Source organism: Tigriopus californicus, chromosome 11 (genome assembly GCF_007210705.1).
Source record: "Tigriopus californicus strain San Diego chromosome 11, Tcal_SD_v2.1, whole genome shotgun sequence".
NCBI lineage: Eukaryota > Metazoa > Arthropoda > Copepoda > Harpacticoida > Harpacticidae > Tigriopus > Tigriopus californicus.
In genome coordinates this window covers 13,709,587-13,735,571 of record NC_081450.1, presented here as the reverse complement: position 1 = coordinate 13,735,571, position 25,985 = coordinate 13,709,587, and the positions used below count along the sequence as shown (strand labels likewise).

The 25,985-nt window shown below is 38.7% G+C and overlaps 2 protein-coding genes across 7 annotated transcripts; one reads left to right on the top strand and one right to left on the bottom strand.

The window, feature by feature from the left end:
• Window positions 1-3,086: 3,086 nt before the first annotated feature.
• LOC131890791 (uncharacterized) lies at window positions 3,087-4,081 on the top strand. The gene has a single exon (XM_059240207.1). It carries the CDS (start codon window positions 3,243-3,245, stop codon window positions 3,882-3,884), a length of 642 nt encoding a protein of 213 aa, XP_059096190.1. The 5' UTR covers window positions 3,087-3,242; the 3' UTR covers window positions 3,885-4,081.
• Window positions 4,082-4,197: 116 nt separating this feature from the next.
• LOC131890781 (FMRFamide receptor-like) lies at window positions 4,198-25,942 on the bottom strand. Of its 6 annotated transcripts, XR_009374343.1 has the most exons (10): window positions 25,696-25,936; window positions 20,729-20,999; window positions 19,377-19,535; window positions 18,908-19,237; window positions 17,054-17,291; window positions 16,290-16,483; window positions 13,416-13,518; window positions 11,322-11,365; window positions 10,771-10,926; window positions 4,652-4,792 (listed from the first exon to the last, which is right to left on the bottom strand). XR_009374343.1 is itself a non-coding variant. In XM_059240193.1 (9 exons), exons 2-9 carry the CDS (start codon window positions 20,990-20,992, stop codon window positions 4,626-4,628), a joined length of 1,722 nt encoding a protein of 573 aa, XP_059096176.1. In that variant the 5' UTR covers window positions 20,993-20,999; window positions 25,696-25,942; the 3' UTR covers window positions 4,198-4,625. The 6 variants fall into 6 exon arrangements, 5 of the variants coding, with proteins under 5 accessions (XP_059096176.1, XP_059096177.1, XP_059096178.1 ...); XM_059240193.1 differs by lacking the exon at window positions 11,322-11,365 and having other exon boundaries at window positions 4,198-4,792; window positions 10,660-10,926; window positions 25,696-25,942; XM_059240194.1 differs by lacking the exon at window positions 11,322-11,365 and having other exon boundaries at window positions 4,198-4,792; window positions 10,660-10,908; window positions 25,696-25,942.
• Window positions 25,943-25,985: the final 43 nt, after the last annotated feature.

Below are 25,985 nucleotides of genomic sequence, written 5' to 3'. Positions count from 1 at the left end.
AGTGGTCATAGATGGTTAAAGTATATTGTAACGTGAAAGTGTAGAAATCAACCGCTGTCTTTCAAATTTGAAAAATTGAAAAACACTTGAATTGCAACTTAGATCTTATCGAATTGTGTTTTGCGGCTTGATTCTATAAGGGGTCTTAAGTGCCAAAATACTGCCATTCCAGAGACTACTGCACCTATATTTTTTTGCTTGAGCGAGAAATTTAGATTAACAAGAAATCAAGTGACCCATAGTTTTTCCATCACACGAGGGTTTGTCACATATTGGCTTAAACTTCAGGTGATCTTGAGAGTTCAGTTTGGAGCAAATAGTAAAGATGTAATGGGCCAAGAATTTTTGGGCTGGGCTGAGCTAAGAGGGAGTTGGCTCATTTCGAGCTCAGCTGGGTTGACAGTTTCCAGCTCATGAGCTGGGCAGGGCCAATAAAACAGGTTTCAAGCTGCTGAGCTGGGTTGATGGTGTTGATATTTCAAGTCAAGTCTAAGCTGGGCCATAACCGAGCTAGCCCATGTTCGAGGTAACCCATGTTTGGGCTGAGCCATGCCCGATCTGGTCTATATTTGGGCTAGATAGGCCACTCAATTTTCTCGTTTCCATTTCTGAGCTAATCTCCGGGCCCATCTCAGCTCAAATTTTGAGTTTGCTTGATTAAATATCTTTTTTGAGTCACGTTAAAGCATCCATCTCTCCAGATTATGGCTAGATATATTTATGGCTTATCTTTTTGAAGGTTTTTCTTCTTCTATTGATACTAAGTGACAGTTTGGCCTTTCGAAATATTGAAAGTACTCCAATGGAAGATGTCTATGGGTTGGTTTATTAAAGGAATCGGTATCGTTCACTTAACACAAATATTTTCAGTTCCAGTCTAAAACAAGGTCCATACCAAGATCGCGAAAAATACAAGAAACCTCAAGAAAAGCTAAAGCACTTGCTATTGCTGGTGTAAAAGAAACAGATTAGAAGAAGGAAAAATTTGGATCAGACCGCCTCTTCACATGCATTAATACAGTGAGTTAGTGTTTGCACGTTAATTATCGAAATAAAAAGTTTGTAGTCTTTTTTTATCCAGGTTTTAGTATGGTTCTTCAACGTACTTTCTGTGATGAAGGTTAGAGTAACGTGTCAAACCATCAAATAAAATCGAGTAACAACCAAGATGTTGCTAGATGAGACCTAAAGATGTCATGCCCACAATGCTTCGAAGTATGAACTCGTTTTAGTCCTTTTTGACAGACAAATGTTGGCAAGCCGATCTGGGCCACAGTTGAGCCCCGTCGGATTCGGTCTGAAGCTGAGGCCTGACCACGTCGAGCTCGAGCTGGGTTGAATCATAGCCTACCTCAACTCGAGGTCGTTTGATAGCTCGACGATTTCGAGCTGGGTCCAAATCGAGGGGACTCGGGGCACGTAGCATTTGACATTTCGGTCTGGGCTGAGCCTTGGGCTAACTCAGACGTCGAAATGTTACCGTAGCCCACTTAATCTCTACTGTTCAATGTCCAGTTTGGTTTCTCAAACCAGCCACTTTTTTCAAGTCCAGCCTGGTGAACGGTAGATGGCGATAGCGTCTGAAATTGATCACGCAAATTCAAAACGTATATTGCGTATTATTTGTGTGTGCAAAAACCCTTTGGACGACAAAGTATGAAGAAGCAATTCAAAATGGCCACGCAGAAATGCTACATTACTTTTAACGCTCGAATGCATTGCTCCATTTTTTTCATTATCATTCTTAAAAAAGTCCACTTTTTCGACTACACGGTGGCTATATTTTCTGGTTAAGTGTTTGCTCAAATGCCAAGATCGTTTAGATATGTTTTTCTTTGTCAAAGAAGCAATATGAACAACTTTTGTACAATTCACATGTTTAAAAGTAGCTCAGATAAGTGTGTAAAATAGTTTTAAGTCCCTTAAAATGCATCATTGTCAAAAACGTAGTCAATCAGTATTAAACGTACTCTTAGTTATGTATTGACGTAAAATTTCATAAACTTCTATTTAGCACATGCTTAGTTATTACAACTTAAAGATTGCGTTTTGCGCATGGAAAGATCGAAATTTGGCCTAGTTATGTTTCCTGTTATTCCCAAGGAATATGATTGTTTTTTTCAATGACACGACAAGAAATAATGTTTTCTGTTTTATTTAAGACTTCTATAAAAGCTAAAAGTAGCAAAAAATGTCCCTTAAAACTTACAAAAGATATAAAATTGCCTTTCATTTCACTTGAGTGCCAAAAGCTACATTATCCTGTCATGCTCCTAAAATATTTGAACGATACCTGTGACAGTTTAATTTTCAAAATAGTCGCTTTTTGCAATAAATAATTTCTACGTATTAGCGATATATTTTCTGTTTTTTTCAACCTGTTTCAAAAAGGTGAAATATTTTCATTGATATTTTAGGCATAGAAAAAGAATATTATATTTCTTGGCAATTGACAATTTGCAGTCAAATTTGATGCAAAAGCAATCTTTGAAAGCGTGATATCTTATCGTTTACCCAATGGATTTGGATAAAATTGTAGTTGGAAACGCAAGTAAAATTACTCCCAACACCTATTGATTACGTTTTTAAAAATATTTTCTCTTTGTAGGTTTTAAGTGGGTTAATATACTAAGGTTAGCTAAAATCCAAGATTTTTTTCACAAAAGTTGTTCCTTTATTTTTTCGTATTTTTTGATGAATGCTAGCTTGATTTGGCCAACGATGCTGGCTACTACATTGTTCATTCTGTTCCCATGATGTGTAGTGTGGTGTCCGTGTCAGGTTGATTCTACGTCTGTGAATGTCGTTAACGTCTAAGAAAACATCTGTAGGAAAAGGTCGGCAAGGATATTCCAATCAGGGACATCTCATTTAATCTTGATGTTTTCTCCTTTTGTTCAATTGGTTCTGGTCATATTTTCACCATTGACTAAGATGCGTGTTGTTCCTTCCATTTCCTTTGACTTCCTCCCCTTTTGTACTCAAACTTTTGTTCTCCCTCTCATTCCCTTTTTGAGATTTTTCTTTTTACATTTCTTCGAGTGGTGCTAATTTACGGTTAAAACCAATCAATGATTGCCACAAAGTCAATAAATCATTGCCAAGTACGTTCGAGAACGCAGAGTTGACTCAGATCATTGAACGTGCATCACTTCTTGCAAGGCAAATCAACTTCCTTCGGTACATTCAGTTCTTTCATTGTACTTGCTTAACGTACAGCATACGTTGAAAAATATCAAACCATGGCTCGCCGTGAGTGTTTCTTCGATTACTCTGACCCATTAACAGACCTTCCATCTCCCCCTCAAGAGGCCTCAATCACACCTCCGCGAGAAGCTTCACCGTCACCCTCATTCAACTGTCCAAGTTGTTCCGATTCACCCTCTTTCATCCGTTACGATGTGGTTAGCCGACCCAATGGCTGGCCAGAAATGCGACGAGAACACGGTTTCTTGGAAGCTCAGGCCATGGCTTTGGGGGGTCAAATTTATGCCACTCCCCCCGCCTATCCTTCAGTGCCTACAAGATGGGATCCACGTAACCCTTGGGGTCCAATCAGACAACGCCCTTTTCCACTCTCAGTGTCACCCCCTCAAGGGGCGTTGGGTTATTATACGTCATCCTCGCCACCAGGAAGAGAATGCAAATTTTGCAAGAACAATGGCGAAACCCAGGAGTTGTATCGCAGCCACGTGCTTCGGAATCCTGCCACTGGCCAGCTGATCTGCCCGGTACTGCGTGGTCACACTTGTGAGATTTGCGGTCAAACGGGTGACCAAGCCCACACCAAGAATTATTGCCCGAGAGTCAAGGAGAAGTTGAGAGAGGCTCTTCCACTCCATCTGAAAAAGACCTCGCGTCAAAGTGACGGACACTTCCGTTGAAGGTTAATAGACCTTTTTTTTCTTGGTTTGATTCTAGAATATTCGAGACATGGAAAAATTGGCAGTCTTGTTTGTTTTGCATGTATGTTTGTGAATTATGAATAATTCAATGGATAACATTTTAAATTATGAATGCCTTGAATGAATAAATCAATGCCGTTTGTAACCGATCCAGGTTCGGCAAGAAACACGTTAAAGGTCTTTTCTTCATAAAGATTGATGTAGAGAAAAAGCTTGCTGATGCTTTTGTGATCCTTCATTTTCATGAGCTATTAATTCATCATCGAAAGTATATTCCCTATAGTTGTCTGAATAAGAGACAAGTCAACATCCGTTGAACCGGATTGATTTATTTGATCACGTTATGAAGCTTTGACAATACATCTCATTTGACACAGCAGGTACTATAATTCCTTTTTAATAAGTGATAATAGGCATATTTGATGTTTTAGTCTCGACCATAAATATCAGCATGAGGTTACATAAAGTGCGGTCGAGAATTGACATTTCTATGACATTTCTATCCCAATTAGTTGAAATATTGCCAGAGCACAAATACAGCGTGTATCTCAAGGATCGGAACGGTAAAGTGTACAATCAAGAAATCAGAATACTGAACAGTTGGGCTTCTGTAAATATTAATCAGAATAGACAATCTAAATTCCAAATCTCTCTATCAGTGGTGGAAAGCCCCAACAACAACCAAAGCCAAACACTTTCTATCATCGGTGTCACATGAGCTCATTTGTTGACATTGATTCCCAATCCCGAGGCGCTCGAGAGTTTCCTCGATTCTGATACGCTTGGATTGGAGTTCTTCTTGGCCACTGTATTACAGACTTGGCCCAAATCCGAGACCGAAAGTGAGTTTCTCGATACTCGAGGCGTCAACATCGTCCCATATTGACCTGGAATCATGAACGTGTGAATGAGTTCGATAAGAGAGTCCTTTCATGAGGAGTAGAGTGAGATCAAATCACGAGACAGATAAGGTGATGAGCAAGGGGGGATTTTCAAGACAAACAAGACGCACAGATGGCTGGTTCGTACATTGAAAGGTGTGGTAGGCAAAAAATTAGTCTGGGCAGATGTTGAGCCACTTTGGTTTGGATGGGAGGTTGGTGATAATAATTTGTAGCAATACGATAGAAAATGCGTTTATTCAGTTCTTCTTTAGTGTTGATTGTTCACCAGCATCTGTCTCAGTTCTCAGATGGCTTAAAAGCTAAGTGTAGAATTCATCTCAGAATTAATTTATTATTGTTATGTTGCTGTGTGTGGTCGAATAAGGTTAGGCGCTTTCTGAGTCCTAAAGAAATTTGTTCTGTAAACCCCAACAGTGCGTAATGGTGCTCAATAACGACAAGTGTCCCAGTTTTATATTTGCGGAATAGTTTTCAGTCTCTTAAGTGACAGTAGTCAACTTCCACAGATCCTACAAAATCAGACCCAATTATCCTCTGCTTGTTAAGGCATAAGAATAATAATGAGGCATGAGCTTTGTGGCATTCTTAGCACATATTTTAGCCCTTGAAAACAATATACCGGTATGCTTTTGCTTCCGGATTGGGAGTCATTTCTGTGATTTGCTAGTCCCCGCGACTAATATCATTCTTTTCTCTATTAACAAAACCTCTGTTCCCGAGCAAACTTGCGCGGCTCATTAATTGTTCACTTTAACTCCAATAGCAGCTCATTAGGTATTAACAACTTCAAACAAAAATTCAACGTCTGCAATACTAACTGTAATTCCAACTCTAGTTGTAATTTCCTCACAATTCTCCGGTTTGTTTCAAAGAAAATGAACTTGTGGAGTCCTCCGTCAGCAAACACATTTCTTACTCCTTTCCACCTTCAAATTATCTTATCAGCAAACAGCCTATTTCATTACAATTTTTTAAATCGCTCGTAGGGACTGCAGTGTATGGTGTCAAGAAGTGTCGTAAAGAGTCTTGAAAAAATAGCAGATCAACTAACGCCATGTGTGGTAAATGTTCAGATGACAAACGCATCGTCAGGAAATGATATGCTATAAGGGCTTTCCTATCAAATACGATATTTACGTAGATTTTTAGTTGCAGTTTAAATTTTTGGATCAAAGTCAAGAAGCCCTTTGCTTGAAAGCCGACCCTTCATTCATTGTCAAGGTTCTAATTTGAGACTGATTTGTTGCTAGAATTGGATGCTGGATAATGCCCTCAGATATTATCATTTGACTTGTGTTTGAACCATTCTTTTGGGAGGTATTGAGTCCAAGTTGAACTAATACAAAACCAAATTTGCTCAAGAAAGAATATTTGAGGGATGAAAAAACAAGATTATCCAAAAATAACAATAAAAGGTGTGAGGCCTGCACTGACTTGCCAGTTGGAAGTAATTGAAATGTGATTCTCGGTATTTCTCTCCTTTTTAAATGCTGTGCTATTGGAGCAAATCATGAGATGTTGTTTGCATTGTTTTCGTAGTGAAGATCAGACTTAATGTGGTCGACAGATCCAAAACAAGAAATTGACGACCATGATATTTTGATATGGAATCAAATGTCTGACATTCAGAATCGAGAACATTTCAGACGGATCCAAGTCCAAACATTTGTAAGAAATTGGATCATAAAAATGAAAGTTTCAAATATATTTGAACATTTGTCTCTCGTTTGTACGATAAAGTTTTTCTTCAAGATTTTGAAGTGACCCTTGCTAATATGAAATTGCTCTGAATTTGAAAGCCGATTACGTTTCCTTTGAAGATGGATTTTGGGTACATTTTACCAAACGTTCATGCAAATTGGTAGAATACGCTCGTTCACAAGGTACGCATGTTCTTTAAACAAAAATATGCATTTCAAACCATTATTTCTAAAATCATGAAGGCGAAACGCATTAAAACAAGAGGAAGAAATTTTAAAGCAAATGGCCAAATATGTGTCACTATCAAAACACATGAAAGAAACTGAGAAACGTCAATTTTGGAGACACTTTTCGAAACGTTTCACAATGGGGTGTCATTCTCAGGCTGAGGGGTAAATGGTTCCAACAAGGGAACACTTTGGCTGAAGAGGTTCGCCCTGGATCCCAATCTTATTTTTGGGGGCCTCACAAACAAGTTAGTGGCACTATTTGTGACAATAGTTGTAATATCGGGCGACCAGGATACTAACCACTAATCACTTTGATACTCAAGACACGCACTTTTTTGCAGAACTACCCTTGAGCAAATACCAAGCAGAAATGAATCCGTCTTCTTTGCCAGAACTGCAACTTCATTCTGCCGAGGCTCTTGTAACTCATGTTTCTTCAAGTTCGACAACTCGAATACGTATTATTAAAAAAGGATTTTAAACCTGCGTATCGTCTCTAAAAGAGACCTCTCGTGGACTTTCTTTCAAGCTGTCTCAGCCCTGCACTTGAATTTATGTTTCAGCAAAAACAGAACTACATTGACCTTTGACGAGATTCGGGCATAATGTCGCCTGAAGTTGTTGATATAGGGCGTACTTATTCCTGCCTTGATTCAAATCAAGCCCAATACCTTTGCAAAATTGGAATATAAGATGTTCGACTGCTTTGCCTCAAAAACCAAGGACGAAATCTATTTCAGAAACATTAAGACAAGCACCGAATTTGGCACTGTCATTTATTCACAGATGAACAAGGATTTAATTTCAAAAATTTTCAACATTGTAGACGTTCTTGCATTATCGCATATCTTAAATATTAAGTGGACTATTCATGCCAGCTCAACCATTGCTTTTGTGGCAACGATAAATTGACTAAAGATAAAACCAAGAATGTTCTGCAGTGTTTTTACAGCAACGAATATTGACGTCTTATCTCAAGGGCGAGAATAAAAGTTGATATGAAGATGAAAGGTCGCACAGCTGGTTCAAGATTCTTGAAGGCTTGTCATGTACGGGGTAACCCAATGATAATATTGGGGCATACTTAAGCTTTTTTATCACCCTTTTTTGTAGCAACATCCCCCCTGATATGATTTGAAAGCGTCGACATGCTACTGCGTCATTTATATTTCTTTTAACTTTGATTTTTCTCCAACAGCATTTCGTAAGACCATCGTCAGTATGAAGTGAGATCCAATTTTCAGGAGCAATGAATTCTCAGTGAGTGACATTGCCAAAAGCTTCTTGCAGCCTAATCATCTGTCAACCAATAACAATACTTAAAAATTTAACGCTTGAGACTTAGAAGGGGACAAGTTCAAATGGCAAGAGCTGCCCCTACGTACCAACAAGGCCCCTGAAAGCCTGGTACGAAAAAGAATGTCGGCATATGAAAGAAAACTATGAATGCCTTTCTTTCCAATGGAATTGTCATTTTCTCTGCCTCATTTCTCAGAGGCTACGCTGTGGTAGTCGCATCTTCCAAATTTACCGAAGGCTTAAAGACCGGAGACAGCTGGAGATTACCATCTAAAGCCTCTAGAATGGTCATTGCATCATTTCACCTCTCTCTCGTTGAAGCAGGATGCCAAAACCAAGAAGAGGATGGGAACTTCGACTTCTTAGAGACATCTCCTCGATTCGGCTTTGAATGTGGCCATCCCCTGTTTATGATTTTCTTAGAGAGCCATGGAAATATTAAGATTAGTTTGACTTTCTACGCTACACGGAGTATGGTTTACGTTCTGCACTTCAGAGGGCGCTTTATGAGCTAAGTGGGCGCTTTATGAGCTAGCCTTCACCAAATATAGGGCCGATTGGGCCGATTCCTCTTTATAAAGTATCATTATAATGATTTATTTTTGGCTAATTCTATCAAAATCTTATTTACGATTAGTGACCCGTGTCACATAATGCACGGGAAAGAAATTGTGGTTATGGGATGTAACAAGTAGTTTAATTGGCACTCTAACGTGCCCCTTCCCCATTTCGTCTGAGGTGTGTGACGTTGGAAATAAGAGCCCCTATAGGAACACTTTCGTGGTCACCCTTGGCATCTCCTGTTTTGGCTCTACGCAATCTCCTTGTTACAAAATCCACCGTTCAAATAGAAGAAGGATGATCTTCGCTCCTCCGTGATACCACTAATACTCAAATAACTTGACATATTAATATATAATGTTTGCTCAATCCTCTTATATAAATAAAATAAAAGTAAATATAAAATAATTTAAGAAAATAGATGTCCGTTTAAAGTGAGGACTATCAGACTATTGAATTATATTTGCTTATGGAAGATTTTTTTTTTGATGAATATTTGGGTAGGGTGTTGTTGAGGTTTAGAAAGAAATAGTAGATTTCATTAAATAAAAATCGGTTTTGAAAACAAGCTGGAAACACAAAAGTCTCAATTTAGGTACAGTCATTTTAGCACGGCCTTTGAACTGAAGAAAACGATTGGAGGAGAAAACTTTGGTCAAAAGAGTTCGGGTGAAAGGAGATTCAACACATAAATTTAAAAACCATTAATTTTCTACTGTCCTCTTTATGGTTGCCATTTATTTGATACATGGTCATATGATTTCTGAGGGTCAATTTGGGCCAGGACTACATAACCAATGGGCAATCTGAATCTGAATATTGACAGTTCTATCCTCATTCTCATAATGTAGTTGCCCGTACTGTGTACCCCAAGTTTTTGGAATAAAAAAAGTGTTGGTAAATTTTCAGTCCATTCAGGTATTTGAGGTTTTGTCCAACTCAAATGAGGGAACACAATGAATGACCTGAACCTATTGTCGAAAGATCTTACCACAACAATGTCAACTACTTCAATTTTTTTGAAGTATATTTGCTAAGTTTTAGCCCATACCTGTTGAACTGAAAATTGAAACTCCTCATCATTTAATACCTTGAGCACCAATTCGCCTAACAAAGAATGCAATCGGCTCGTTTCAAAAATTCCCTGAATATAACCTCCCCCCCCTTTCGGTTTCATGTGCAATAGTGAAGGCGTCCTTGACTACGGAAACAGAGTACATACACGTGAAAGACTTCGAAAGGATAATCAATCAACAGTAGGGGAATTAGAGAGGATTTGATTAACAGACGACACCACATCAGGGTTTTCTCAACAACGACCATTGTATTCCTCTTCTTATTTAGTTGGAATTTAGTCCAGAAAGCTATTTGGTCAATGAAATCACTGACCCCTTTCAGAATCTCTTGGTGGCAATTTCAAAAAGACTTCGTGTGTCCAAGCAATCAATGCCAACATGATTTATGATCGAATAATACACTTTCAGTTTGAGTCACGGGTGGGTATTGTTCATCCTGAAGTTAATTTGGAGTCATTCTGAAAGTTTGGGACATTTGAATTCCAGTTCGTTTATAATATTTCTTCCAAGTATTAAGCCTCTTCAATTTTCCTCAAGACTTCAAATCAAACGGGTAAGAAATTAAAAATGAAAATTTGCGATAAAAGTTATATTTCTTCAATTGAAACCCCTTATCTGGGCGTGTTTATTCCATTTTATTGGTCTCCCCCCAAAATAAAAAAGTTCTAAATCTAACTAAAGATAAAAAGATCTCTTGAATATGCATAGAAATGTGAGGTCTACAACATGGGCCACATTTTTTGTTTGGTTTTACAACTGCTTGAGGGAACGTAGTTCCAATTGTCATTGAGAAAAAAGGTTATATTTTGTCAGTTCACAGGCACAAATAGAAATTTAAGCCCGTTTACCACGAATTTAGTCTAAAACTCAAAATCATCACACCCATCCCCTACTATTCATTGTCAGTTCAGAGAGATACAATGGTCCTTTGACTAGTTACAACAGGAGGGACGTATGTGTGGCCATTGAAGTCATGTGTTACCTCCGGAGGCTGTCGAGTTGGAGGCCTGATCAATCGAATTCAAGTTACCGGCAGATGTATAAATGAACCTAATACTGGCTGGATAGACGGTAAAATGAACAGTGGCGCTACCTCTTCGACAGCTGACCACAGAATTGAGAATCCGATGGTTGTTATGACCCGCAGCTATGGCGGTATTGAGGGCGGTCTCGGTGAGCTCATCGACCCATTCCGCCCCGTTGGCAATGGTGGTGTTGGTGGTTTGAGTGCCTGGGATAGAATGACGGGCTGGAACATTAATAGAGTCATCCAAACATACTTGATTCGTGAGACCATCTTTGATACGGTCAAGAACGTCTCAAAAAGTGAACACTTAAATGCAAAAGGGCGTTTCATTTTGGCTGTTTTTTGGGTATGGAAATGCGCAACCGAACATTTGAGTCAAATAAGTCAGAAAAGTTCTTCTTGTCTCATCAAGTGAAGGGTAGCTACCCTTATTTTGTACTGCGCTCTGAAAGTGGACAACGGCTGAACCAGATGTTCAAAAGAGCTAAATATTCTTTTTAAGGGTCGAGGCCTTGGAGGAACAGTAAGATCTGAAATTTAGTTCATTCAAAACGGACATGTCAACTTATTGATTCACTTTTTGCAAGCGTTCTTGATAGGCCAAGAAATTGACTTACAAAGGTCAGCATATAGTAGGTCACGGAGGCATGCGGGAGAGTGTCTGAAATATTCAAGGTAGCCTGCAATTGTCGCATATTTACGAGTCAGGAACGATACATAAATAACATAAATTGTGTGCCAGGTGGATGTTAGTATCTTGATATCATTAAACAGTTTTTGTAGGCACTTTCAAGTGCAGGATCAAAATCCATTGGCCCCTGTGTATAGCGACGTAAATGTTAATTTCAGAAGTATTAAGGAAATGACAAAAAATTAGTTTGATGAACGTTTACTAATGCTCCAATTGTGAGCCACTAGTACTCAAATGGCTTGAGAACTAGGAAAAGAACCATGGCTTTCAACTTCAACATTCCTTTGAAATCTACTGAAACATCATAATTATTTTCTTCAAATTCTTGGTATCAATCATATTTGAATAAGGATTGTAACTTTCCCTCTTCCCCCTTTCCGGTCAGAGAATGATTATTTTTCACAGTTTCAAAACATGGATTGGAAACCGTAGAATTTTTTTGTCCGTTGTAAGCGGAATGCCTTGAAACGGAGGGCTCATCAGTTATTACTTAAAACATTAAAGGTGTTGACTATAATTTTTGTAGGTTCGCTTCCATTAGGTAGAGACAACTGTAATTTGAACATCAGTTAGCCATAATACTGAGGGAGGTTTACTACGTTTTGAAGAAGGAAAATCAACAACTCATTTCTATGTGGTGCCTCCCTTTCCTCATACGGTGGTCTAAAAGTGTCTAGTTCCTTTAGAATGAGAAGAGAAATTACCCAAATGTATAGATGTATACAGGGTAGCCAATAAAAACGGCAATCTCACCTTAACAGTTGAGAAACGAGTCGTTCAAACATTAATATTGCAAGCGAAAACATTTGGCGACATTTCAAAGTTCTCCACCAAAAAGCTGTACTCGTTTTCCGCTATCAAAGTTGAAATAGGTGAAATTCGCAATGTTGTCATAAGTCTCTTCTTCTCGGTAATATGAATAATATGAATTAAGAAGCAATGGCGAGTTACAATAAATAGCCCGTTATCCCCGACGACAACTGGGATCGAGCTCGTCGTAATTAGGAGGATAAATGCTACTGCAAGTGATAACGCTTCGAGATTTTGCTTTGGATGCTTACTTAGTCAATTATTAGCTTTTTATAATTCTTTTAATAAAGGAATTACCGTTGCTTTTGCATTTGGTTCTTAAATACCCAACCAATTTATTGCCGTTATTTCCGGCCACCATGTAAGTGCCATTCAAAGCCACAAAATAGCGTTTTGGTGACCAATGCAAATGCAGGTAAAGTAGGAAATATTCCGGGAAAATGTGGCTGTTTTAGCCGATGTTTTTTGCACAACTAAACTACAACTGAAAGGCCATCAACACTGAATAATTAGAGAAAAGATGAGGTATGGGTACAGTATGATTTGCACGTTGATCATTTCTTTCTAAATCATTGGCAAATCTCTTTTGGGAAAAAAGATGCGAAATGTTTTCAATTTCAAAAATTGTGACTTTGCTCTTGAGCAATTACAAGACCACGAAAAAAGTTTTGTTTTTGACCGGCCGAAATATTTTTTTAAGTTGGGAAAAATAAGAAGAAAAAAATTGGTCAAACAAGTTTTTCTGTCACTCTTTGTAACATTTCTCCAATCTAGGGATCACTTTGAGAATCCCATAATAAAAGGTTTTGATGGGAGGTGAAACAAATTTCCCATGAAAAATTAGTTTTTGGAATAGCCATCTTACCCAAAGTCTTCTTGCAAGAAACTTTGACAAGGTGTGTCTCATTTCTCGAAATTTCATCCAAGTTAACTCAAGTGTTGACTTAAAGGATCTCGTCTGGAGAAATCCTCAACGGAATGATATGATCGAAATAATAAAAATGATGATTTCCCACGAATATATCGTTTGCCAACTTAGTGGTATAAGTTCAATTGAAACATCAGTTCAAATTAAGATTATTCAACAAAGTCAAAATTCCACATTTGGCGCACATTTGGGTCAAAAATCAGTTCCCTTTCTACTGTAAACGTGTCTTCAAAACTACTGGATCCACAACACCAACATTGAAATGAAGGAGCCTTCAATTACCTTGTTTTCGCTTTCCCCAGCAATAACTGACGTAGAACAGGAAGTTGAAGGCCGAGTTCACCGAGATCAATAGATGGTTGATATTTATCATGATAGGAATCCACTAGTGAGAAAAGAGAAAATGGAACACTTTATCGAAATGTTGTACCAAACACCTGTGCCGCAAACAATCAGGGGAAATGGCCTCCAAGGACTCGGATGAAGTCGGTTTTGAAGGCGATTTCAAATTTAATGGAATTTCCAGGGCGTACAATTGCCTTCAGGGGAGCTGCACCAACTGCCAACAACAGATGAACCGGAACTAAAAGGATTTTATGGAACAAAATCGTTTGTTCCCTGTTGTGCAATGCGCACAATTTGTTTCAAGTGAGAAGGACCTGTCAAGGAGGCTTCCTAGTTAAGGGAAAAGTTGGATCATTAAATTACTGAGAGCTTGGCACATTTGAGTTTTTTTTGCGGATCGGATTAAGGATTCCAGGGACTGGTCGCCCAGTCTTTGGCTTTGATTATATTGTGTCATCTCTGTCGAGCCTTTGAAGGCTAGTAATCTCAGACTCTTTTTCGAATTGAGATAATCTAGATGGATTTGGGTCCCAATTTCCAGCAAATAAAAGGTTTTCCATGCCACAGTACGCTTAGGTTTGACACACACACACAACCTATTCAGTTTGTAGCAAAGTATGTTTTGTGACATTTTATTCCTCATACTTAGGCCACGTTTTCGTTGGATTTATCGATAGTGGCTCTAAGCTCTTCAATAGGTAACTAAAATTATTCATGGCAAGAACCACTCTATACAACCTTCATTGAACCTTTTGGTCTTACATTGCTCCTGCTTTGGAATATCTTGTTGGGAAATTTTCGAATTCTGTTATTCTATATATTCTATAGAAAAAAAATTATCTTACAGTTTGTTATTTGGAACAATTTTGACCGTCATTAGGACGCAATTATTTTAGACAGGCTGATGTAGTCGTACCCTTGAGGATATCTGGATTGAGAGCTTGATGCTTTCACTTGGGGCACTTTGTCCTCTAGAGCAACTTAATAAGGCAGTAAATTACAAATTATGGTTATGGTCTAAGAACTCGTCATTTCTTCCTTGATTGAGGAGGGAGCAGATTCTTGATTGATTGTCACAATAAGGGGAATAAAATTCAAAAGCACTTGCTTTCTTTGCTTTTATTTATAAAGATGAACCTTCAAGAAAGTACTGGGCTAGTATTCTCTTGCTCGCATGTCCTCGTTGTACTAGTACCATGTCTTATGCATTGTCTATTCTGCCTTCATTCCTTACGATGTTTGAATCAACGTTACAGTAAAGGTAGATGCTTGTTTAGCTTTGCTTGATGTAACACGAAACAGGTTGGACAGGGTTTCTCCATCCAATAAGTTGTCTACATGAACCATCGTGAATGCTTCCTTTTGTGCCAGATCAGACAGAGTCATATACCTATCTCTTGTAAACCGCTTAGCGGCACACACTTAGATAACCGCAAGAATGGATCATTCATTTTCTCTTGTATATTCAATCAAAAAAACTTGGATGTCCAACGTATGAAGAGCAAGTAAGGCGGGTATTTTTGCCTTTCCACTTTCTTAAGCGCTCAAAAAACCAACTTAAGCGGATTCAAACTTTTTTCTTTCTTTTCTCATGAGGGAACGTGCTCTCAAAAGGAAGAAGAATGACAAACAATGGATTTTTCCTTAATCCAGGATTACAACCTGCCTATCAAACATTGATTGACCTTTCCGCCTGAGCTTCCTTTCAAAACTAGAACAATCTTGATCATCCAATAATTCACAAATGAGATCGTTCAAAATATTTTCCACGAACGAAATCCATGAACCATCAACAACTGTGGCACCAATTTTCATCGATTTGGTAACAATGTCGAAGAAGACGCTTCACAATTTTTCTTTGAAGCAAGGATTAAGCCCTAACTCGTTCGATCTTTTGAGCAGGGTTAGAAATACAGCACAATCTCCTTTCAACCACAACAATAAACATCCAAGTGTTTGGCTAACCTCACAAAGTCTACTCATATTTTGATACGGCCCTCCAACATTTGGGATAGACTCCTTACCTACTTAAACCTTGAAAAGCTTTTAGAATCACGTACGTATGATCGAAGTGAAGTGTGCTCCACTCAATCGATAAAATATAGCATGGATTTAATTACCCTTCTCCTAAATCGATTGGAGGTCTGAACTCATGATCAGTGAAATTTATAATGGTATCTGTGGGCACTTTGTTGAATTGAATGAACTAAAAGAAACAAATTGGTCTTTGATGACAGTATCATTTCCAGTTAAAATTATTATTCGAAGTGCTCTAGTACACATTTTGAAGTATTTGTAGCCCTCAGTTCGTGTTCCTACTTTTGTTTTGGTTTGTTATAAATCAGACCTCGAAAAAACGTGTTCTGATAACAAACATTGCAACAAAAAAAAGTCAGTTTCTTGTCAGTAAAACGAGGATACCCAATGAATAACCTAGTAAAAGCAGACAAGTAAAAATGCAGGAAAGAGGTTAAAAGGGTCTAAAACCAACCTCTTCCCAAATTAACAATGATACCAAGTATGTATTAATCTACTGTTTTTTATTACAGAGTTTTTAGAATTATTAAGTTTGTTTTATCATTTGACTCCTTCAAATAATTTTGTATACAAAAACTATCGCACAACTATTTTTACGACATTATGATCCAAAAATAGCCAAAAATGCTTAAGCGCGAGTTTTGAAATATGTTATGAACCCATACGAACTACTTGTTTCCCTGATCTCATTAAGTGCCCACGTGTAGGATTTTTATTCTGTTTCGTCCTTATCAGCTCACTTTAGATGATCCATATCATTGTGGTTTTACTTACTTTGGGCGACTCTTCCGGTCTGAGAATCTCCATCACATTAGGAATGCACCGCGGAACGTGGCAAATGACAAACATGATCGTGATGGCGATGGAAGCGCGAGTGATGCGGGCTTCGCGCTTCCGTAGCACGTTCTCGCAACTTCGCCGCAAGTTCTGCTGCGGCTGATCAGAGTTCCGACTGGATCCGAAATTCCCTGGAACGACAACCAACCGCAAAATCGGAACATGAACCCAACTAGCAAATCATCGGGATGTTTTCCAAGAAGGTCGAATTTGCCACAGAAAAAGAATATTGCCTTTCAAGCCTTTGTTGCGCTCTCACGTCCGCCAAAATGGTTATTTCCCTCCTCATAAACAAATATACGACAACATAAACGATATTTGGCCTGTTGCCAAGGCAACTCTCCATTTTCGTTCTTGTCTTATCGATCCCTGATACCAGGAATCTTCCGGGGCTAGTTTCTCAACACAATATGCTCGTACTTCCACATCTCTTTATCAAAAGACAAACTCGATTGTTAAAAACCCAACCCTTTGGGGCTTGTCAAATAATGCTCACACCAAAGCGATAAGAGCGAAAGAGTTTCCAAAGCCAATTAACGACAACCTAGAGCCTCCAACGACGTAGTTTTACTTTACAATTGACATTAAGTTCTCACTATATTTTTTTTCTTCCGTTTCAGCCATGTGCAGTACACTTGAAAACACCAGAAATATTACACTCAAAACTGACAACCTGAGAGGGAATCGATGATGGCACTCACTTAGGAGAAGTGAAGAGGCCCTTCGTTGGAGAGTAGGCCTTCGTTGTTCCGGTTGATGAGCGTTGATACGATGAGCACCCCCTAAAGTACTTGTACTACTACTTCTGAAAGTTGTGATCGAAGCTCTCGTCAAGTTATGGGAATGGTTCATGGCCCGATAAATGATGTAGTTCATGATGCCCATGGTCAAAAATGGAATGATCATGTTGACCACCAGGTTCATGGAATTCACGTAGACCTGAAATGCGAATAATATTGCTTTTTTTTTTGTTATCTGTCATGTCAAATTGAAGGTCACGTTGCATTGTGTTTGAATGGGCAAATGTGGCCTTGGGGTGCAAACCATCTTGGGGAAAGTGTACTTTGCGCAAATTCTGGCCAAGGCTCTCAAATGTGGCTTGTGGACAAATTTCAACTCGACCATTTTGGCTTCTTGAACATACTTCTTTAAATGCTCGTTGGCCGAGAAACAATGTACGTGTATCTTTCTTTACATGAAGCCGTATTTTTGTTAGGCAGAAAGGGCAAACAGCAACAGATGGATGGATTAATAAGCAATGTGTAAAACGAGATCGACAACGGTCGCATGTATCCCTTTAAGGGTAATAGTAAGATAGAAATGGATCCTGATGTTCCCCTTTGCTCAGAGTTGTTGCGACTCTCTGGTCTTGATGATAAAGGAGCCACATAAATTGCAGATGTCATCTTTTTGGGTTGTCGTCTCCCCTTTACCCACATTATCCCTTGCCTCCGGTCCCGAGTAAGCACTATTATACCAGAGGCATAGTTTTTTTTTAATTTTCATTATTTCGAAATCAGAATTTCTTTGGGAGGCGAAAATGTCGTTTTGGGACTAAACATGAATTTTTGGCTTCTATTGTTTTTTTTTCGGATTCATGTATTGCGAAATTTCAATGAAAAACTTGAGTTCAATTCTAAGTGAGTTTTTCAAATCATTACCTTTGATAGTATGTAAATTAATTGACAGGCGTGTTTTGGAATATTCAAACACAAATTTCGATATGGAAAACATTATTGGTTCAACGTCAGATTTCTTTCCATACCATAAAACCCTTAATGCGCATGTGAAATGTACAAATAGATATTCAATGACACATATTGGCGCAAAAAAAAGTTTCAAAAAGATTGGGAAAAACGCTGAGGAAAAACGCCAAGTATATTAACCACGAGGTGTAAATCAAAACAAACGATCAAGGGGATCTAACTTTCTTTTTCATTTGGTGTTAAGACCACCGTGGAAAATGATTATGCGATTAGCCAAAAGAAAAAACTCCGGCCTTTGAAAATTGATTAGCATAAGCTCATTCAAATTACGCAGAGATGGAGATAGTTCAAGGCTACAATACTTTAACTAGGCTTATGAGTTTGAGGAAAAGTTTGCCCAACACAAAGAAAATGAAGATCTGCTACTCTCTTTCACAGAAATTGTCGGGCTAGTTATTAATAAAGGCAAAGTTTTGCAATAATCTTCAAGAAAATAACTCCGTCCAAAGAAACAACATCCTCCAATCTAATTTGTAAGAAAATGGACTCCAATCAACCTCGTCAACTTTGCCAAAATCTTGAATTAGGACCAGAAATTGGCCTCGTTATCGCAGAGACTTTGCCAAAATGATCTGATTCTACTAAAAAAAATATCTACGCAAACTTGTGGCCCTAAAAATGACGTAAACTTGTGGCTCGCAAATAAATTGTAACCAATCGTTTTTGTCCCCAATTTGAACGTTCTAGCATGCTTTTAAGACTCGATGACTTTTCCACGTGACTTTGAGGAAAACGAAGGTCTTATTGGATTCACGAGAGAGAGTTTTGAGGCGCACAATTGGAACCTACCATGATATAGAGCGGGTTCTTTCGTATTTCAGTAATGGACAACGAGTAGAACTGGACCTCTTCCAATTGGTCGCAACGCTCAGGATAGGATTGGTTGGACAAAGTAGTATTGACCGACGAAGAATTCGACAGACTGGACCAATCGCACAAGGACAGAACGGTGAACTCGAAAAACCGAGGGATGTTGTACCCTATGGCCAGAATCAGGACTGGGATCACGAAGACCTTGGCCTTGATGTTGTGTTTCTGAATGAAAAACGGCATTCGAATGGAGAGGAATCGCTCTATGGTGATGGCGACGGTTGTGTAGCACGAGGCTGTGAGCATGATCTGTGGAGAGGATATAAAAGAATAGCATTAAAATATGACTCTCCACAACGATGGAATTGCCATTCATGAACGAACGGCTCTATTTATAGGCGAGCTCTGCGTGAGAGAATCTCGCATTCTTCCACGTCATGTAACTTACCTGAGTGATAGGGATCAGAAATGGGATGGCATGAAGGAGAATCCCATTGCGATAGTTCTCGCTGAATTGCGGCAGAGCAAAGCAAAGGATGTCCAAAACGAGATGGAAGAAGTCGTAGACGGCCAACGAGCACATTAGGAGATGGAAATTCCGCATCACCTTCATCGAAGGAACAAATAAATTTAGGACGGATCGAAATGGAACTGCACCTACTCCTCCAGATACATAGCAGATAGCCACTACGTAGTTGTACCGTAGTAGGTAAGGCTGGATCTAAACAAAGGCCAGGGAACGATGGTCCAAAATGGAATGCTTCACGTCATTGTTTCTGGTTCTCTGTAAGGCTACGAGTCCCACGGTTGTTTTTTTAAGGTTTTTAGGGCCATTCGATTGACGAAATGGAGGAATCAAACGTTTCTATCGGTCGTTGTGTAAGCGTATTTTACAAATGGAATGACATTTCGTAACAATAAACTAAATCAAACCATAGAAACTGAAAGCAAATACCGTATTATTGAAGAAGAGAACGTTTTTCCCCTGGTCTGAATTTTTCGTTCTTTAAAAAGATGACATTGCCATGCCACATTTTTCTCACGAATTGTTTTGAGTCGGAAGCAACATTTTCCATGCAACAATTTCAGTGCAATAATGCCAAAAAACAACAACGGCGCTTGTTACGATTGGAAGAGATGTGTCATTAGATCCCATGGGTTTATTGAGGCTTCTTTCGATTTCGGTCAAGGACTCTTTTGGTCCATCACGATTGGGTATGTTAGTTATTGGCCCAACAAATTTGACACAAATGAATTTATCTGAAGAAGTCACAAAACAAAGAAAGCCATTCCAATTCCAGCCCAAGCTGAAATTTCAAAGCATTTTCCGAACTTCATTATTTTGCCCCTTGCAGGCAAATTTAAGATAACTAGTTTACATGAAAAGCATCGAGAATAACCATCAGGAGAGCTAATTGGCTCTACTGAATGAACCAGAAATATGATCTGATTTCTTAGGGTCATTTTTAGGCTAATGGTTTCGTGGCTCATGTTACATAACGACTGTAAAGATTCAAACATGTTGATTCTGCACTCGCTCCGCCTACGAGCATGCCAGCCTAAAATAGATTGCAGCATAATTGAACTGGTGGCTAAATTGGACACATTTTTCCCCGATTCATTTCCGCTAAATTGACACATTTCCCAATGGTCTCAGAACTACAATAGATTATCCCTTCGCTGATGGAAGCCAATGCTATGGCTCTTTGATCATTTTGTGTGGGGAATAACCACATTGATAGCCAGCTCTCTTTTGTTCGATCAGAGGCACAAAGTATGAAAGCCATTAACGGAGCTCACCTGCTTCTTAAAGAGAATGTACAAAGCAAACACGTTGATGAAGAGACCCAATGATCCAATGGTGAGGATACCCAGGCCCTCAATGACAAACTGTGAGGTGCGAATCAACTTGGGCCAATTGAGGCCCTCCACCTCACTCGTCAGAAGGCTGGATGAGGCCTCGGTCGAGGTCAGAAGTTGCGTAGTGGATGTACTCATATTTGATGGGAAACCCGAGTCGGTCGTCTCTTCGAGAAAAGGAACTTGGCCGAGAGTACTCACCATGGTGTATCTGTAATCAAACCAGAATCTCGTTAAATTATTCCATGACACGGTGTGCAGGAGAGTGACTTAAGGTAAATGTGGCTGTATGGAGGGTTTGATTGATAAGCCATCAATGAAGTAAGATATAAATATATATTTAATCAATTTTCGTGAACAACCAAAATTGGGCATATTTTTATGAACGTCACCTTTTTCATGAACATGTCGTTTCTCAGGTATTGGGTAAAGAATAGAATACCTTTTTGGGGGGGGGTCCTTAAGAATGGATCTAAAATATTCAAAGAAAGACAAGCAAAATGTACATGCTCGCTTGATTGCATTTTGAGTGCTAATGAGTATTGGTTTCGTCTCGAATTCTAGGGACAGAAATGTCACTCAAGCAACCCGTAACTAAATGTGTTCAATGTCAACCCTCATTGCTCACACCAGGCAGCCTTAGTGGAACCCAAAAAAAATCTCAAGAGTGTCATTTATCTGAATAGGCCTCTAGTTTGATCTAATCCTCACTTTCGCTTCCTTCGATTAGAAAAACACATGTTGCTGAGTTTGGCTTTAGAATAAGTCAAATCCGAATCAATGGAAAACCGTTGCATATTTCATTAATCAATTACTCCCTGTGGAAAGCTGAATTGATGCTTGAAGGCAAATTCGGAGTTTTGAACGTAACACATCATTTTTTTTATTTTAACCAGGAATCACTAAGAAGATTCCAACCTACTCCAACCTTACACACATTGTTTTTTATTCAGCAGGAGAAGGAAAGGATTAGTGTTGAAAAATGAAATTTGACACTCTGGTTTTGGGCCTAGCTGATGTGGTGGGGTAGAATGGAGACCAACTTGCTTTGACACGTTATGCGCACTGTGATCCAACATTTCTTTAGTTATCGCCTAAGTTGTGCAACAAAGTTGGAATTTTTGGAGTAGTTTTGACACCTGGATACCATCCCAGCCTACTTTGGGGACATATCTTTTTTCTATGAGCAGGTCGATAATTTGAAATAGATAGTGAATTTCATCTTTGCATAGTGCAGGGTATGCGTTACATTGTCTCCATTTTCTATCCATGACGTAGCGTCAGCTGTGGTTTTTGGCGGAAGTTTTGAGTCAATCCTTATCCTCTAATATCACATAATATCAATCAAACTATTTAATGATAACAGGCGTACTCCATGGAGATTAATATCCTGTCAGATGAATGGTGAGCTCGTCAATGAATCGGGCACTTAAGTATCCCTGACATAACGAACTTGATCCACCTGAGATCGTGAACGAGATGTCTCATCAAGACAATCCTAAGTCGGTTACCCGGGATGTGATAAAGTCCTCACAATATCAAGTGAGCTTTTGGATAGAGAAATAACCAACAACGGCCACGGTTGTCTTTCGTATTTTAGAGGGAACCACGTTGTTTGGACCGGATTCTTAGCTTCATTAAAAATAAGCTTATTTAAATAGCCACCTGTATTTCTCATAATTAGAAGAAAACGCAATATCAGGACAATGATTTTGAATCCCTTGAATGACGTCATGTCTTCAAGATTGCAGTCTGGCATCTTTTCAATCATGGTAATTTTGGATTCAGAAGATCAAATTTCCTCCAAAGCTGTTGCATCTCGAACAAAGATCTCTGCTTTCACAAATCCGACAAGTGTTATTTCATCTCATGAGATGTGAAATGCTTTTAAAGTTTGTTCAAATCACGCATTTCTCGAGAACCCAAAAACACACATTTCCCAATGTTCTTTGGCGGCGATGATCTGGCCTAATAAATTACAGGATTTTAACATTTTGAATCCGATAAAAATTTAGGAGTACGTCGGAAACCTGTATTTTCGGCTTTTACGTTCTGCTAGCTTATTCCTACCCATTGTTCATTCATTCTAGTCCTTGGACATTATCATTTAACACTTCAAAAGTACCAGCTCTAAATAGAGAAGCCCATTTTCCCGGTAGTCACCTCACGTATGTCATTTCGATTCAAAGAAACCTTTGAGATTCGTTTGACGTTGGCCAAAAAAAGAACTGGGTTTTATGGAAAATTTTAGTGGTCATCGTCTACGTCTCAGATATCTCAACCGATATCATGTTAATCTGCAAGAAAGATGAAATTTCCATTTAGCCACGTTCTTAAACTGAAAGATACCGCTCATGACCAAAGCATAAATGTATTTCGTCTAGGATGTTTGGACTCCTCAACCAAAAAGATAAGGATCCTACTAAAATCGTATGAGGGTGTTTTTATAAACAATCAAAGAAAACTATCCTGTAAAACAAACAAGATCAGAATGCAGTGAGTGATTAGCGCAGTTTCTTAAGATTTTTAGGCGCCAATCCACACCCACTAATGGAGGAACAGTTTGATAGGACCTGCCCACAAAAATATTTGCAAGCCTTGTAATGGCTGATTTCGATAGCAGCCATTGTACAAAAGAAGCATAAAAAAGTATATTTGAGCCCACAAATCTAAAGAAACCTGGTCAGATACCAAATCTTTTTATTCCTTTTACTGAATAGCTTAATAAGCTAGTCTCTTCTTGACGGGTATTCAGCGTCATTGAGCTCTCAGCAATATCGAAAGATCCATTAAGAGGGTAACGCTGTCCCTTGAGGGGTGGGGCTTTTGGGCTGTTGGGATAGAGTACAATCATACACGAATGAAGAATGATGTTCGTCTCCCTAAAGAACCAGACACTTCCTCACATTAGCTTTAATTTCATGTTGCCCGAGTAATACCAGCAATGTTAACAGATTACTGTTTCCACGCAGTAGCCGCTCCAGTATATTTGGTCTTCGATAGAAACGTGTTTATTTGAGAAGTGAGGACTACTATCACTTGATCAATTCAACTGAAGCGTGCGGGATCGGAAGATTAGAAAAATCTGAACAAAGGCCTCTCTAAAGAACGCTTCTTTTGTTGAGAGTGGCATCAGTCACTCTTCCTTGTAACAATCGAAAAAGAAAGCCGTGGACCAGACTCAAGGTGTCACGTAAAAGGGAATGAAAGAGGTAGTCCAAAGATGCTGAGAGGGCATTTCTCCTTTAAATTGAGCAGTATCAGAATCAGCATAAAAATATTGTTACGTTAGATAGAAGTGATTTTTTTCTGATTGTAGAAGGCATTCTGGCCAGGGTTGCCATGTTCGTAATGTGAATCTATATTTAAGGTCTGACTTTTCAAAAAATATTATGGATATTGATAAAGCGGTTGTAACGAAAATTTCAAGTAACACTCTTTAATAGTTCTTTTTTTAAAGGAAGTATAATATCTCATTTCATTTCAAAATGATGTTATGGTAACGACTCAATGACACCAAGAAGTACTTGTTACACGTTCTGTTTTCAAGCCCCAATGTGGCCTTCATTTTGAAATTTTGAAATTCAAGTTTTGGTTTTTACGAGACTGTGCTCTTTTTTTACTGAAGAAAAACAAAATTGGGAACAGGGCCAGGAGTTATACTTCAGGCCAAGGTTCCAGAATTTGTGTCAAGATTGACATGAGTCCTAAGAAATTGGAATTGTCTGACAAAACTCAAGATTTGACGGGATCTATAGCTATAGATTGATTCAGTGATTGGCAACAAATGAAGCCACATTATTGATATCAGTTGAAAGAACTTTAAGAAAAAAAAACGCAAAGTAAGGTGTAAATGGGTTATCTTAACATTTATTTAGGTGTTTTGATAAAATCAATAAAAATCGCATTATTAACAAGCAGAACTAAGCATGCGACCTCTTTTTTTAAAGGTCATAGATCAAAGTTGATTGATTAATCACCTGAAAAAATACTTACTTTTCTCTAAAAAAGACAATGATAAACGAACAGTACAGTTTGCCTTGTTATATTTCTCGAAACAAATTGCTTGCTTTATATTGAGATGCTTTTAAGTTTGTAAGTGATGAGCGCAAATGTAAAATCTTCAAAGTCATTATTTGAAAAGACGAGTATGGATCAGATAAAATGTTAATTTTTCTTCCAAAATTGCACCCAATTGGTTCATGTCAATATGATTAGGAGAGTAAAAGATGAACCAACCAAATAGCTGTTAAGTCATCTTGACAAAACAATTGGCCAGAAACAGATATCGAAACTATAGCTCTCCATCGTTCTTGATTTTTTGTTCCATTGGTAAAAATTGGGCCAAAGTAAACAGAAAAGTTCAAAGATCCCTTTTTTTCCAGGCTGGTGCGAGAAATGTGAAAACAGAGCCTTATCAAACATATCTAAAAATTCATTAAAAAAAGTATGCCGGTGATCTACTCTGTTAAGTAAAGTGGACTTTCTCAGAAGGGCCTGAGGCCTTAAGAAAATCCTCTTAATTCGAGTTAAGACGCTTAACTGGGGTTATTTTAGAAATAATATCGTCGCTTAAACGTCTAACCTAAAGGCATTTCCTGGTAACTTTAGAGCCTTACAGGATTGTCTTGTCACTCAAATAAGCATGAATGATGGCCCAATTTCCAACTACATATCGCAATCAAACAAAGTGACTTTTGTTTTTTTCTAAAGCCAGTCTCAGGTTTGGAATTCCAAGAACATAAAAATGACCGTCCTTAACCAAAAAAAAGTCAGTATTCCCCAAATCAACCCTCCTCGTTTGGGTCCATGCAAATCTTTCTTGAACAATCAATTTGATTTGACTTGAACGGGTCTAAAATGTTTCCATCATTATAACTCTACTTACTTCTAGCTGATTGACTTACCCACAAGTGACAATATCCGGCCGTAGGTCAAACCAAAAGCGAACCACTGAACATGGATGGAAATTTCACGCACAATCGGTGAACCACGTGTCCTATCCGGAGACAAATCTTCGACTCTTTTCCCGGTCAGAAGTTGTCATTCAACAGTGAGTCCGCTGAGTGCGTTAATATTCTGTGCGAGATGAGATTTGGAGGTCGTTAGCGCACGGACATTGGAGAGGACAATGCTAAGAATCCACTTTCCCCGTCTCAACCTCAAGGACCGAAGCGTAGAACGGAATCAGAGCACA

Coding starts and splice junctions, on each gene's coding strand:
- LOC131890781 (XM_059240193.1), bottom strand. CDS start 20,992: ATGGTGAGTACTCTCGGCCAAGTTCCTTTTCTCGAAGAGACGACCGAC. Junction 19,536..20,728: donor ACATTCTCTTTAAGAAGCAG/GTGAGCTCCGTT, acceptor CCTTCGATGAAG/GTGATGCGGAATTTCCATCT. Junction 16,484..17,053: donor GGCCTCTTCACTTCTCCTAA/GTGAGTGCCATC, acceptor TTGTCGTTCCAG/GGAATTTCGGATCCAGTCGG.
- LOC131890791 (XM_059240207.1), top strand. CDS start 3,243: ATGGCTCGCCGTGAGTGTTTCTTCGATTACTCTGACCCATTAACAGAC.